Raw genomic sequence first — 16756 nt, forward strand, 5'->3', positions numbered from 1 at the left:
CTAAGCGACAGAGTTGTCCGTTAAAGACGCAGTTATGTCAAATCTTGCCTACTCTTCTGCTACACACTCAAAAGTATGTACTTTTTCATCACAAAAACAGTACATACTTTTGGGGCATAGTATAAGTAGGTGAATTGGGACGCAGCAACTGACTCCCTGTGGACCCTTATTAACACATTGGTGGGAAAAGCGCATTTCACAGGGCAATTAGCAATACTTCATGAAGGGCATACAGTAGCTGCCAAGAAAAGAGCCTGAAAATATAATGACTAGATACAGCAGTTGAGCATAATCAAGAAAATACAATTTATATTAGTTGGCCTTAACTACTATGTACTTGCATTTAAAATTAATCATTTAATACAATGCACTTATTGCGTACAAACATGTTTTTACATTGAAGTTATATTTTAAAAAATACCTGCATGTAACTAAGTGTTTTGCAATACAATATGAACACAATAATTACACTGTACTTATTTTATAACATAAGCACATAGTTGTTAAGGCCACCTCAAATAAAGTGGGACCAAATACAGTATGATAAATGTTGAATATTCAACAGGTGTGGACTAGTTTTCCAACAACCAACTAGGTGATTATTGGAATACCTTTTCTGGAACTTTATATCTAGATCTATTATTTTCTTTCTTTCTATTTTAGCGAAGTTTAAAAACATAAAAACATTTTTTTAAAAATGGTTTGAACAATGTAAGACTGAACGCCATTACTGACAATCCTCATTTTGGCTGCGTGAGATTCTCCAGCTTTGTTGTTGTTGTTGAGCTGTTAAAGCTCCGCCCTCTTCTGGAAAGGGGGAGGGAGCAGCAGCTCATTTGCATTTAAAGGGACACAAACAAAAAACGGCGTGTTTTTGCTCACACCCAAATAGGGGCAAATTTGACAAGCTATAATAAATGATCTGCGGGGTATTTTGAGCTGAAACTTCACAGACACATTCTGGTCTTATATTAAATCTTGTAAAAATGGCATTATAGGTCTCCTTTAATAGCTGTCTACACAATAAAAGCAGGATGCTCCACTTGTTTACACTTCAAGTGAACAATGATGCATCACTCACAGTGCAGACACAGTGGGACCTTGACAGCAAGGAAAAATGGATTTGAAATTATTCAAGGATTCATTATGATGCACTAGTCATTAGTCAGTCTGACAACCCACTGACCAGATGATTTTAAAACGACGTAGTTTCATACATCCTTAGGACACACAAACAAATACATTATTGGTGAGCAATCCTCTGCATAAAAAACTGCATAAAATATAAATTAGGGTGTTATAGATGTGAGGCAATAGGAAAAGAGGTGCTCAGAAGTAAAGGACTGGCAAAAACAGCGAGATAATTAATGTAGACCGGCTGATTCATATCAGCATTGCCAAACTAAAGATTGGCATTACTAAAAGCGTATTCTGCAACAGCATGCCCACTTTCTGACACTGTGTTAAAAATAAACCCGTTTACAGGATGCTTGATCATACTGATCACATTTGCATTGTGTAGTTTCAAAGCTTATCCTTTTCTGTGGAAAAGGGAACTGAAAAGGTTGATACAAAGTTGTGTATCAGTTCATTTTGGCCTCATTTAAATGTACTTACAGTGGGCGGAGTCTTCTCCAGGAAGAGGCGGGTCAACAGGGCGAGTTCCTCCGCTGTGATACTGTCACTCACCATGGCAACGAGCAGCTCCATCAGTATTGTCTGGCACTCTAAAGGGTACAACAGGCCATGGAGCAATTATAATTATGTTTAAGATTAGAATGATTACCAACATATAAACTCAATAATGGGAATTTGGAGAAATATGCATAGTTGAAGTTTGTAAGAAATATAAACCTTTATAGGAGGCATCTGACTGGCTGAGAATGTTCTGAAACCCAGTGAGAATGGCTTTCACACCACCCTGACAAGAGAAAAATAGCATGATGATGGATCACATTTATTCATAAATACAGTAAAGATGATTTAATCCAGCTGGTCAGAGTATTCAAACAAATCAATATTTTGAGAGTTTCACTCCTCGGAAAATCATTATTGACAATGGGATAAAGTGAAAATAAATTAAATTCTAAATAAATCCTGTAAATATTTCAAATCCTGAAGAATTGTCAAAAATGTAGCTGCAAAGCTTTTTTTTTACAACCAAAATAACAACAACAACAACAAAAATCTCCAATTGCTAAAAGGTTTGCAAAAGGTCATCTTGTTCCTGCTACATAGGTTCGTAGGTGTTGTCTTTGGTTTCAAGTATACTCTTTCTTCCAAGTATACTAGTTACTTGGAACGAAAAACTTTCTACCAAACATAGGTAAGTTACTTAGACAAAAGCAGAAGGTCTTCTGGAATAAGATATGTCACTGTGTAACATCAATATCTCGCATACATAAATAAATCAGTTTGGCATCAGATAAAAGTCTGACCTGCTGGTAGAGCAGCGCTGCATTGTTGTGGTGGCCTTTCACGGCTCCTAACAGGCTCTGCAACACGTGGCCCAAAACCTCCAAGTCTGGAGAGCCACTGGCTAACAGCTGCAGCTCCATCAAGCAGATCTCCGGAAACAGCAGACGGCCGCGGACGGAGCCCTGAGGCACTCCCGCCATTCCCAGCGTACATTCCCCCAACGAGACTCCAGCCTCCACCTTTATCCCTGTCACAGCAAGAAAAGACAGAACACTGACTACAAACAACGCAGCAATAATGAAATAATAATTGGTGGTGGTGCAAGAGTACAAACAGGAGAGCTAAAGGACAAGTACTGTGTGTACCAGAGGCAGCTCACAGCGCACTCAGAGCTCTAGCCCAGTAAAGATGAATTAAGCTGATGGAGGTGCCACGCACTGGAGAACCCGCATGATTTAACTGTGAACTCCCCTGCAGCTCCTACGCAAGCTCTGGGTGCTTTTCATTAATGAAGTTCTGCCTCAAACACACACACACACACACACACACACACACACACACACACACAGAGCACTCCCTCACAGACATTCACACACATACATAGATAGACAGATATATAGAAAGACAGAATGAACAATAGATAGATAGATAGATAGATAGATAGATAGATAGATAGATAGATAGATAGATAGATAGATAGATAGATAGATAGATAGATAGATAGATAGATAGATAGATAGATAGATAGATAGATAGATAGATAGATAGATAGATAGACGGATAGAATATATAAAACGACTAACAACAACGGATGGACGGATGGATGGATGGACAGATTGACTGACAGACAGACAAACAGACAGAGAGTGAGAGACAGACAGACATATAGAGAATGAATGATAGAGAGATAGAACGATAGATAGATAAATAGAACTATAGATAAATAAATAGATACATAGATAAATAAAATGACAGACAGACGGACATTTAGATAGATAGATAGATAGATAGATAGATAGATAGATAGATAGATAGATAGATAGATAGATAGATAGATAGATAGATAGATAGATAGATAGATAGATAGATAGATAGATAGATAGATAGATAGATTGATGAAACAACTAATAACAATGGATGGATGGATGGATGGATGGATGGATGGATGGATGGATGGATGGATGGATGGATGGATGGATGGATGGATGGATGGATGGATGGACGGATTGACAATGACAGACAAACAGACAAATAGACAGAGAGAGAGACAGACAGACATATAGAGATTGAACGATAGAAAGACAGAACTATAGATAAATAAAATGACAGACAGACAGACGGACATATAAACATAGATAGAGAGATTGAACAATAGATAGAAAAATAGATAGAATGATAGAGAGATAGAATGATAGATAAATAAAAAAAACATAGATAAATAAAAAACAGATAGATAGATAGATAGACAGACAGACAGACAGATGGATGGACGGACGATAGATTGATAGATGGACGGACGGAAGTATGGATAGATAGATAGATAGATAGATAGATAGATAGATAGATAGATAGATAGATAGATAGATAGATAGATAGATAGATAGATAGATAGATAGATAGATAGATAGATAGATAGAATGTCAGTCAGACAGACAAACGGAGGGACGGACAGACGGATTTACAGACATAAATAGAGAGAGAGATAGACAGAGAGATTGAACGATAGATAGAAAGATAGATAGAATGATAGAGATAGAACGAGATAAATAGATACATAGATAAATGAAATGACAGGCGGGCGGATGGATGGATGGATGGATGGATAAATAGATGTCTAAAAGATGTCTTCCATAACAGAAAAGATGAGAAGCTGAAACCAAACTCAAATACCTAGACCACATTTAGTTCACTTCCATTTTCACACACACAGTCTGACAACAAACTCACACATTTCAAGCTTTGTCTTCAATTCCCTTCTTTATAAATTATATCATCTACACGCCCTTATGAGAAGGTGAGTGAACTTACAAAATCATGCACGAATCTGTGCAACGATCGGTCAAAAGCTGCAGTCACAAGACACAGCTCAACACGGCTTCTTACATCATAGCCGAAGGAAACAATGACACCATTCTCAGGGCGAGAGAGCCAACAACACTACATGTGACTGGGGAACAGGATCACATACCGCTTGACCAGACGTTCACTCAGCCTACCTGATGTTAACCGGCTGAGACCGGCTAACGCATTCCAGATCCTTAGCAAAGAAATTCCTCCTGCTATCAGTGACTAAGGACTGCTAACTGCGATGTAAACTATTTTTCAAGTTCAAAACATAATGTAATGAACCTTTACAGCCAATAAAACTACACATGCAAGATACTTTTGGCTCTAGATAATATTGTACATACACTCCTCTCTAGCTCATTTCCATTTTACAGTTAAACATAAGGGACATCTTGTGAGTTTGACACAAATGTCCAGCACAATGCAGACTCTCATGTAAGTATGAAGGGGGCGGTACTACCTTCCTCCTGACGGGTGGAGTCTTCAGGGTTACTTTCACTGTCTGCGTCATAGCCTTCCTCTTCTCCCAAAGGTGGAACGCCACTCACCTGAGCTTCATCCACCTCCTCAGACAGATCACCTGCTGGAGGTGCCGCCTCCCCGCTGACCGGAGACTTCTGCACGGAGAGGGAGAGAAACATCATTACTAGTTGGAGGGATCGATTATTATATTAAGAATTATATAAATTAATTAAGATATAACTAAAATAGATTCAACATTATTATGAAATATAACATTTTGTTAATATGATTATTAAAATATATACTATATATAATACACACACACTATATAATATGTAATAATATGTAATAATAACAATAACAATATTATATATTATATATATAATTTATATATTTTATATTATTATCCTTGTCTCCATCTAGTAATTACAGTAATAATAATATATATTATTATATATATATATAATTACTGTAATTACTAGATGGAGACAAGGATAATAATATAAAATAATATAAATTGAAAATAAGAAATAATTACAATAAAATAGATGAAACTTAATTATAATATAAAAAAATAAAAATATGTTAATATAATTATTAAAATATATACTTTATTATTACTACTAAATGGAGGGATGGATTATAAATAAAACAGATTAAACATTATTATATAATATAATATAATATTTAATAATAAATACTCTATTTAATAATTACTAATATTTTATTAATATGATTATTTTAAAAATATATATATAATTTTTAATCAATAGGTAGTGTCATATTTAGTAACCAAGTACAGTAGGTAACCAAATACATGTTATATTATCAGGTAAAAGGTTTTGTGAGGACACTCGAAGCCTTTACTGAGATACTGCCTGTTTTGTATCTTCATTAGCACTTTCATTATGGTCTTTCTGAAGCACTGTGTAAGGCAGATGACAGAAGAACTAAAGATTGTTTTTGACTTAATAATAAGGCAATTTTTTTTTTTTGAAAATTGCTCAAAATTAGCACGAGCAGTGAAACATTGTATGCAAATCCGTTCAAAACAGCATCGCAATGATACCCCTCACGTGTCATCCCAATACTCAAACCACTGCAAAGATACAATTTAACATTTGCTAATAAATACTTTAGACATTTAGAAGGCCACTATCTGGTTGGTATATAAATAAATAAATAAATAAATAAAAGGACAGTGTGTTCAAGCATCAAAGTTAGCAAGAAAAGTCCAAAATAACTCTCTCCTACACAAACACACACAAATTAACCACTTCTAAATTTTAGTGCTTTCATTTTCCTCCAGTGCATCTTTAAATATCAGAAGTTAAAAAACAGTAGTGAAACAGATTAAAGCAAATCAGGCAGCGCAGCAGGCTCTTACCTTCTAGAAAATTTGCTCTTTTCAGAATAAAGTAATAAAGTAAACAATCCTTATAACATTGCTTCTGCTGTTGTCTTTGTTAGAGAGACAAAGTTTGTGATTTCAGAAAGCTGGTAAAAAAAAAAAAAAAAAGAAAATATGATTTTGGTCATAGGACTACATCAGCTGACCATTTCCACATAAAATATAGCCCCCATGTGCCCCACGGTGCTCAATCACAAAAAGGCTCCTTATCCGTTTATGTTTGGCCAAGGGTCATTTTATTTCAGAAAGCGGATTTACTTATTAAAAAACTCGAGTGCCAAAACAAATCTTTCTGAAGTCTAAATGATAAAGTTTTACTTGGGAATTACTCGGTGATGTGTTCCACTACAGACAAAACTGCTGAAAAGAAAATCCCTCAATCTTTTTAAGATCATGCAATTGAGAGGATTTACTGAGGCCAATTATATAAATCTTGCAAAAGTTTGTCATAAACAGAAGTCAGGCATACAAATAAAAATAACTTAAATGGCATTTACAGATTTTGTATTTAGTCACCATAAGTAATTTTATTTTAGGGCTATCACTACTTTCATAAGTTACAGACAACAGACAGTGAAAGGAAAAGATTGGACAATGTGATGAAGGCCAGACTCAAACCTGAGTCACCGAAAAAAGCAGCATGGCTGTACAGGATGGGAACAGGTGTGCCCTTCACCATGGGATACCACTGACAGGGACAAATACAGATTTATTAAACAATAGCCGTGTGACGAGATCTCGTGCCACGAGATTAAAATGTGACGAATTTCTCGTCGAGGTAATAAGCTGTCTTGCGATATTGCTGCGACGGAGTGTGAGGGTGAAATTAGGATAGAACAGGCAAGCGCTACGTTTACATTATTTAATTCAGTCCATTTAATTAATTTGGATAATGGTCGCTTCAATCTCATCCAACACGAGCTGCAGAGTACTATGTAGTGCAGCAAGAATCAGGGTTCACTGACCACGTGACTAGATGACTGACACGACCATGGCGGAGGATTCGTTGCACAACAGAGCCTAAGTGTCTGATAAATGTCTTATCTTGTAGAATGTGCGCTCAGCACCACCGCTCACTATCTAAGCGGTTGCAAAATCGAAAGAGAAAGTAAAACGTGAACGCGCATTCAAAAGCAATTTCAATACCTTGCATTTTGAAAGCGGCTCCCTGATGCATGCAAATACCTCCCAATATGAAAGCTATCTTAGGCTGGGCTGTGTAGTTGTAACCATCTCTTAGCTCTGTATCATGCTTGAAAAAAAAATTGGTCTCTATTTGCACTTTGAATATTGAGAAAATACTTTGATCATGGTTGCACTTATTGTTTGCACTTAAAGGTGCTAAAGAGGATGTTTTGTTTTATACATTTTTGCAATATTACTTGAAACTGTCTTTAGGTGCACTGAAAATAATAATATTAATATACATCATCTGTGCACGAGGTAGGGCCTTAAAAACATCAGCCAATCGTTTCCGCGATCATGGCCCTCTGGCTTGTCAATCACTGCCATGACGTTCCTTGTGAGAGACGAGCGCGGCTGCGCGCTCCAGTAACTTTCCACACTCCACAGGCGCCGCATGCAATGTTTTTGTCAGGAGACAGGAATAACAAGTGCAGATTATGAGTTACCTGCGGTGAGTCCGACATAATGAATCCAAAAAACAGTGAATGCCGGTGGTAAACACTCGTGTTCCAATACTCGTGCACGATTTTTAGGAGGCGTTCCTTTGAAATGAGCTGTGAAGGAGGGGGGCTGTTCTTACGCATGCGCTCATTTCAAAAACTCAGTAACAGTCTTTGGATTCTCAGTCGACGAAAAAATCCTCTCAATCACCTTTAAGACTAAGAGAAAACGTATTCATTTTTATTTATACATTTTTATTTCTATGATTAATTTGTGGAAAGGAGTTCAGTTAGGAGGTCAAAAGTTGTAGAAGCTCATAAATAATGTACAGTTCTGAGGTCTGAAGAGACTCATATGAAATCATACAGAAGAGAAGTCAGTCAGTTGAGTTTGAGGCAAAACCTTTTACAGTGCTTGAGTATTGTTGTTTTTTAATGCATATGACATTTCAAACTCAGCAAGCAGAACTGAAATTACATTGATTACAAGATGACTAGTTAAAACATTTCAAATGCACCTGCAGACTATTTTTCTAGTCATGCATTTCATCACTGAGGATTTCTTAAAAATACTATAAAAATCTTGTCTCTTCTCGTCAGCTAAGTGTCTCGTCACAACCCTATTTAACAAGCAACCAAATTACCTTGTCAGGTTTCTCCTCGATGACATCTGGACTGCAGAACATCTCAGCCAGTGCCACACGTAGTAAGGAATCAAACAGAGGAACTGCCAGTTCAGAATTCACAACTCCAGATCGAGAGAGCAGATCCCTGACCTCACACAGGGTCTCATCCACAGACTGCAGCTATGGGAGAAAGCACGGAAAAATTACACAAATATATAGACATTGTCACTCACTTCAAAATGTCAATAAATAGCTCTGTTCCAAAACCTAGTTTGCATACATAGATAGTACCTGTACTTTAAGGCATTCAGATAGAATCCTGATGCAACATCACATTTATACCTTATAAAGCAGGTAAATCGCAGTGCAATGAGCGCAGTGAAAAATCATGATGTTTTGGATTTTGTTCAATCTAATAAATATGTACCTGTATTTTGTATAGATTTTTATGCTTATTAAGCCTAAAAGTGTACTTTTTTAAGCATATAATAGACCATTTACTCCTGATATGCGTTTTGGTTGATTGGATAACAAGTATACGAGGGAAATACCCGTTTAGTGTTTAATCCATTTCTTTCGTCCACTTTCAAACACTTCTGTCCTGATTTCTTCGAGGGGAGAGTCTATGGGCGGGTAAATGTATGGGCTTTTCAGATCTTTCAATCAAATGGATGAAATAAGCACACGCAATTTACACATGAACGCACCCGGAGAAGATGGAAAAACAGAGAGAGCATCAGCTTTAGTTTCTGCTCTGACAGCTGCAAGGCCGAACGCTGAGAGTGTGTGTTAGAAATTAGGAATGGTGAGAGAATGTCGTGCTTGGTATGTTATTCTTCTTCAATTCAAACTTGGCTCTTCAGCCGACAAAGTTTAAATCCCGTCTGGCTAGCGCGCTTCTCATAATGTTTACGCGTTAGGTCAGTAGGCCGTCTTTTGTGGCTGTTCGAATGCATTCGACCACGAGCGTCTACACTACGAAAACAATCCGGTCCGCTACCTGAAGTGGTTGAAAGTGGACAAGCTCAAAACGTTTTAGACCCCATTTACACCTGTATTTAGCACCATGAATAAAAATGGGAACTTCAAAAAAAAAAAAAAAAAAAGCTATTAAATGTCGTATTATCCTTAAAATATGAAAATTACAGGTAATAATAGATTATGACAGAAATGATGGACAATGAGAAAGTCTAATGTAACCACTGTAGTTTAACCCTTATAGGGTCTTTGGGGTCTGCACAGACCCCAAACGACGTTTGCTCAAATAAAAAAAAATATTCTCTTTGTCCAAATGACATGAAACTTTGTACCGTTGTTAACACTTTCTAGATCTACAAAGAAAAAAAAAATCGGAGTGATATCTTGTTTTTATGTTAGTGTAAAAAAAAGGGTCACACTCAGGGTCTTCGGGGTCTCCACAGACCCCAGGCAATAAAATTTAATTTTGTTATAAAATAACTGCTTTTTAAAAAACAAATGTAATTTTACTCTGTTTATTAATGTTTTTACTTCATATTTGTGCAGTTTTTGGAGGATTTCTCGTATCTTTTAAATTTATATAAATAAATAAATAAATTAATATTTTTACAAAAACAGCTTTTTATGTAAAATTCCCTTTATAAAAGACCCACATTTCTAACTTTCATTCATGGGGATAACATGGATAATTTGACATGGTTTAGTGTAAGATTTTTGCCCATCTTTTGAAAAATGCAGTTTTAAAAGTAAAAAAAAAATCACTTTTACCAGTAGATGGCTGCAGAGCTCCACTATTTGTTATGTGCTATTTGACTGACTGAAAGACATCTTTTCATAAGTTTTTTTTTGTTGGATTCATATCTAAATGTTATGAAATCACAATTATAACAATAAAAAATACTTTTTGTCAAAGTTTAGCATTTTTTGTACTGAAAAAAATTAATTTTTCCAAAATGTTGATTTTGAGGATGAATTTTGTCCATTTTCACAGTGGAGTCTCATCATAATGTAACAATATTGAAAAACTATTTTTTTTCATTACAAAAAATGCTAAACTTTGACAAAAAGTACCCTTTATTGTTATAATTGTGATTTCATAATATTTAGATATGAATCCAACTGAAAAAAACTTATGAAAAGATGTCTTTCAGTCAGTCAGATAGCACATAGCATATAGTGGAGCTCTGCAGCCATCTACTGGTAAAAATGATAGTTTTTTTACTTTTAAAACTGCATTTTCCAAAAGATGGGCAAAAATCTTACACTAAACCATGTCAAATTATCCATGTTATCCCCATGAATGAAATTTAGAAATGTGGGTCTTTTATAAAGTGAATTTTACATAAAAAGCTGTTTTTGTATAAAAACCTATTTTAAAAAAATATTTTTTAATTTATTTATATAAATTTAAAAAATATGATAAATCCTCCAAAAACTGTACAAACATGGAGTAAAAACATTAATAAAAAGAGTAAAATTAAATGTTTTTTAAAAAAACAAGTATTTTGTTACAAAATTGCATTTTGTTGCCTGGGGTCTGTGGAGACCCCGAAGACCCTGAGTGTACTTCCCAAACGAAGACCGCATAAGGGTTAAGCAAGACATCATTTATCGGTGATAACTTCTGGAGAGAAATAGCGCAGCCACTGGACATGTATGAATCTTTCTAGTGCACGTGTTGAGTGCTTGTGTTCATGCACATATCAAATGGAGCATACATTTACATACACTAGGGATTCACATCAAAGCTGAAGTATACATTGGGCTTTAGGGTATTAAGTTGTTAGCTTAGCAACATGTTAATATCACACTTCTGAAATCAACTGTTGAGTCTCCCAAGCAAGTCGTGCACATATGGATCTTTCTCATGTTTAACTGTGTGGCCCCTTATTAGTCAGCTTACTAGGGTTTGAAACAGAGCTAGTATGCACGTCTACAGTACCTGAAAGGAAAGGTCTGGTTCAAGTCTCTGTAGGGCTGAATTGGCACTGTGGAGGCAGATAGCCAAAAGAGCCTCCAGCAGTCGGATACTCTGGAGCGGCCATTCCTCTTCAAGCCGATGCATTGGGTCACTTAACTTGCTTTCGACCTGAGAGGGGCTGAGAGTGTCACTTAGTTCATGTTGTTGACTTTCCGTTGTACCTGCAGTTGTCGGTATATTGTCAAATTCCCCTGTAAGAGCTTGAGTGGGAGAGTCTACTTGAGATGGACTGCTTTTGCCTTTACTCTCCCTCTTTTTCTTAAGTTTGCAGTCTTTGTTTTTAGATGTGAGTTTCTGGATGACCATCGTCATTAGACGTGAACAGACATCTAGACCTCCTAGTCTGAAGAACTGCCTCTGGAACACTGGACTGGCCATGTACACCCAACGGCATACTGACCAAACATCGGCAGCCCTCCTTACCTGCTCTTTAGAGGGAAGAGCCACATTGTCTGGGGAAAGGCAAGGTAGGCGCCCACCCAATGGTTCACTAGCTGTACTATCATATCCTGAAGTGTCTTCAGAGTCATTTGCAGAGTCTCTGTCGGAGTCTGCCTCCTTGCTCACGCATAGGAAGGCGACGCACAGAAAAAGGTTGATGGTGTTCAAATGTGCCTCACCCCGGTTATGTCCTACTGCAGAAAATGCACCTGTTCCACTTTTGCTCTTTGGGTGAGGGCATGCTTCTTTCAAGCCTTCGTAAAACTTAGTGAGGCTCTGGGGGCCGTCACCAGTCCCACGTGAACTCAGTTCCTCGAAAAGTCCGAGGACAGCTTCCCTCTCCTGAGCTTCTGCTCTTTCTAGCTCATGCACGGCAGATTCTGTGTGATGGTGCCACGCATTCAAGATAAGAGTCTCGAACACTTTTAGCACCCACGGACGAGTGCAGTCCAAGTAGATTAACTCTGTGACCTGGTTCAGCCCATTACAACTCAGGAACAGGTCGCGCACCACCCGGCTGAGTTGGAACACAACATCAGAAGTTATACATTCAGTAAACACATTGGAATCAGTTTATTTTAAAGGCTGATTTAACCCTCTGGAGTCTGAGGCTGATTTGGGGCTTGGAGAAGTTTTGACATGCCCTGACATTTGTGCTTTTTTCATTTGTTCATAAACATATAAATGATAAAAGTGTCATTACACTGTATTCAGCACAAACTAGGCTACAATAATATGTGAGGAACATGTATGTACATGTTTGTGTTTTTGAAGGAATAACATTTATGCGTGGTTATTGAAAAAACAAAAAACTTAAGTCACTGAAATAAGGCCAAAAAAGTATAGTAAATCTGTGTTCACAAGACTTGTGGGTATTGGAGGTTGTAAACTAGAGTTTTTGCTTCAAAATTATGCTGCCTACTCCTTCATATAAAACAATATATTGATTTAGTTTTTGTAAGACACTTTTTGCCAAGAAACACAGTATGCGAGGAGGCGTGAATCACCACTGAAAATGGGCCATTCTCACCTGAGAAGACAAAAGAATTGGATAGTAATGAGCTGAAATGACTTGCATATTAATGAGGCATTTCAGTCAGGTAGGCTGTGAAAAAAACCTTCTGTGACGTCTCAAGCTCATTATGATATATGAAACATACAGAAAAATATAATTACAATATAAAGTAATGATTTTATATTATACTTTAAAATAAAATGTATTTCTGTGATGCAAAGAGTCTGAATATAGGCCTTTAGTTTAAAAGCATGCACATTTGGAGAAATATTGGATTCTCATATGCTTATGTCAATTTTCTATACAGAGGAGTTATATTTATTTAATATTCACTGTCATTACTATAAGCGCTGGTGTTTTCAATTCATCCTTGAAGTCGGAAGGCGCTCTGTGCATTTTTAGTCCACAAATTCATCTAAAAGAAGAAGAGGCTATTCCATGAATGGAGTTTCCAATTCATACAGCAGCAGGAGGGCGCTAAAGAAACAAAAACTCATCTAAAATTCATCCATAGAAGAAAAGTAAACAGGAACTAACTGCATGTCTTCTAGAGCTCGCTAACCATGACTTTTACATCCAGATAAACACTTCAAGACAATAAATACACGATTGAGACGATGAATGCATGTATTGCCTCTGAATTTGCGTCTGAATAGCGCTGGCTCCGTGGGCGTGGCCGCATTAGCAGATAATGAGCTGAATCACGGATTTCTGACATGGCTCTCTTTTCATACAAATTACATAAACACAGAAGGTTTGTTTTCGATTTGACTTACATGATTTAAAACCTGACATCTTAACGTTTTTTTAGACATAAGTTAAATTTTTCTGTGATTAGTATTCACTAAGTTACAGTTAATTTTCTGAGAACTATCAGATTGGACTTCGTTCAGAGGGAGAGGAGAGATCACGCATCATGTTAGTTTTCTTTATTTTACAAAGAGCACAACATTTTGTTTTTACTTTGAGTGTATATAAATAAAAGAAGACATTCTATAGTTTCAATTGATATATTACTTATGTCTCTATGACAAAAAATGACAGAGTATTTTAAGTCTGTTTTGCTGCAATGTGAAAAAAAACCTGCAAAACGCGCCGGCGCGTTTTCAGACCTCAGAGTGTTAAAGAACCAAAACAACAGTGAATAAGAGGAAGAAAAGGAAATACAGCCATACCTTGACTTTAGCAGCGCAGGCAGAGTCTGAAGATAAACCAGCAGTACCTCAACTGGGAGGCAATGGGAATGGTAGCTGCAGACCTGGCTACAAGTAGTTGACACACCAAGTTGCTGGGCATGATGGCTAAGTTCTACACCTCGCTGTAGCACAGGGTTAAAAATATGAGTGTAGAGTTGCCACTGCACTACTGCGTTGCCTCGCAAAGTCAGCTGGCATATATGACTGGCAATCTGTTGACTTAAATGCCGGTCTTCCCCAAACACAAGCTCCTGATAGGCCTCTAAAGCATCCCACTTCCATAGCATATCTTCAGCTCCTCCACTGGGCAGGATACCTTGGAAACGATAAGATGGAGATGGGGATGTGGATAAGTTCAATTCCTTCCTAGGTCCATAGCCCTGTAGAGTCTCATCAAGTCCAGGTAACAGGCTGCTATCCAAAGTGCAGATGTTGCAGGAGGCAAGCTTGGCCTTTTCAGAGGGCTGACCACCACCAAGCTGTTCTAAGACAAGTCTACTAAGGACACTCAAAACATGAGATTGGTAGCTCCGCAGTCCTGGAGCCTGAAATGCTTGGAGCATGGGTCCTATTACGGACCTTGGATCCATGCAGCAACAGATGCCAACAGCTTGCACTCCTGCCAGCACCTGCAATACGGCAGGACCTGAGGGTGAGAGGCGTTGAAAAAGACGCAAACACTGGTGGGCACAAGCCGCAAGGCAACAACAGCGTTCAGGGTACCGCACTTCTCCGTCATGACCCTCGGAGTCCTCCTCAAAAGGATTACGTCGAGATGCCTGCTTGAAAGCGGAAACCGGCAGTCCTGAGAGGTCACGATGATGGTGCAAAAAGTGGGAGTATTCGCAGCGACGGTGTCGACGACGTGCACAAACAGATTGGTGTAGCTGCTCCGACTTGGCCCTCTTGACGGCATTGATTATCTTAAGTACATCGGCTATCAGGCAACGAAGGCGCTCTGATGCCTCATTGCCAACTTCTGAATCTCGAGCTTCTGCTAAGGCCTCAAGGCGCAGAGCTGTTGCCTCAAAGAGCTCCAAGCCACGGTGTTGCACAAATTCATGAACTAATTCAAGAGACTGACTAAAAAAGAAAGGGTTGGAAGCAGAGGCTTGCAAGCAGCCCAGTAGTAGCTGTAGGACACCCTCCAAGAGTTCTGGCAGTAGCAAGGCCCGATGACGGAACCTTGAAAAGGAAAAATCTTCCTGTATCTCTTGCAGAGTCTTCTTTGGCCTTGGAGCAAAAGGGTCGGCTTGCCTTTCTAAACAGGTACGAATCTTTAAAGTTGCTCTGAGTAGGTCAGTCAAGCTTCGACGTAGATTATCAGGCAGTGTCTCATTCTGACCCACATCTACAAACATCAAGTGCAGAATGGTGCGTAAAAGCATCCTTTGAACAAGTGCAATTGGCTCCTCAGTCCAGCCTCCAGCTAGCTCATCAATCCCACCTCCACCACCGGGACCACAGCAGTCACCAAACTCTGTGAGTATCTCTGTGAGTGTGGGAACAACACTGACTGCCAAGCCTGGGTTATGATTGATGGTCATGTCAAATTTGCAGACCTTTTCCAGAAGCGAAAGCAGAACATGGCAAAGGTCAAAAGGCGAGTTCTCCATTCGGTTGAAGATGGAGAGAGTTGTTGGGTCTGTTAGCATGTTAGGATCCAGTGTGTGAGATCCAAATAGCCTCATGTGAGGTTGGGATGGTTCAACGGTGCTCATGGTATCGGGAGTGGGATGTTGCAATGCTGGTTGTGATGGATTGTTGGATTGGTGAAGCTGGCAACTAACACGGATGGCCGAACTGTGGAATCTGCGATGCTTGCTCCCAGTGTTTGCGGTTTTATCATCCGAGTTGGCTTCAGAATCTGACGTGGAAAGCTGAGATTTGCGTGCATCCCTTACAGAGTATCGCTGAGCTGTTCTGCGTGAACGGCGTGACTTCCAGGAGCCAGATAAACGCTTTCCAGAGTTCCGCACATCACATCTATCTTGCCCCGCCTTCTGAGGGATGGTCCTTCCCTCTTGGCATAGGAACACCTTCAGTAGTGAAGGCAGGGTGAAATCTAAGATAAAAAAGGCAGAGTACTAAATGAAGAGGTTTAAACTCGGTTTAACTAGCATCAACCAGTTATATAACCTGGTCGCATTGGTCATGATGACCTCCAGAGGTCGGTTTACAACACAATTACGGGAACTAATAACTCAACAATGTGGAAAGCAGCTGCTAGAAAAGATTAGCATGCCTGCACTAAATACCTTAGGTCTCAAGCTCAATGAAAAGTCTTATCCTTTCCATCATCCTTTAACTGTACTGTTTCATAATTAAAGCCATCTCATGGTTTCACTTGTTGTTCATGCAGGCAGCTACTTAACAATTCATGGCGTCCTCGCAAGATCACTGCCATCATATGCTTTATAAAACATATCATGTAGAAGTATATCAAATTTCCAAATTAATGCAATGCCAGGATGTCACTTAATATTAACACATAATTATTTAATTCAAGGTGGGTCACAGTATACTTCTAGCGCAT

At 38.3% G+C, this 16756-nt stretch overlaps 1 protein-coding gene across 7 annotated transcripts in view; it reads right to left on the reverse strand.

Moving 5' to 3' along the window:
• Nucleotides 1–16756, reverse strand: part of lyst (lysosomal trafficking regulator) — a 104951-nt gene that overhangs the window by 56577 nt on the left and 31618 nt on the right. For all 7 annotated transcript variants that reach the window (XM_067385658.1, XM_067385656.1, XM_067385659.1 and 4 more), the window contains 7 exons: nt 14200–16285; nt 11530–12526; nt 8628–8789; nt 4946–5102; nt 2439–2665; nt 1855–1921; nt 1618–1727 (listed from right to left, as the gene is read on the reverse strand). In XM_067385658.1, coding sequence (XP_067241759.1) covers nt 1618–1727; nt 1855–1921; nt 2439–2665; nt 4946–5102; nt 8628–8789; nt 11530–12526; nt 14200–16285 — 3806 coding nt within the window. The remainder of the gene's footprint in view (nt 1–1617; nt 1728–1854; nt 1922–2438; nt 2666–4945; nt 5103–8627; nt 8790–11529; nt 12527–14199; nt 16286–16756) is intronic.

Source organism: Chanodichthys erythropterus, chromosome 5 (assembly GCF_024489055.1).
Source record: "Chanodichthys erythropterus isolate Z2021 chromosome 5, ASM2448905v1, whole genome shotgun sequence".
Taxonomy (NCBI): domain Eukaryota; kingdom Metazoa; phylum Chordata; class Actinopteri; order Cypriniformes; family Xenocyprididae; genus Chanodichthys; species Chanodichthys erythropterus.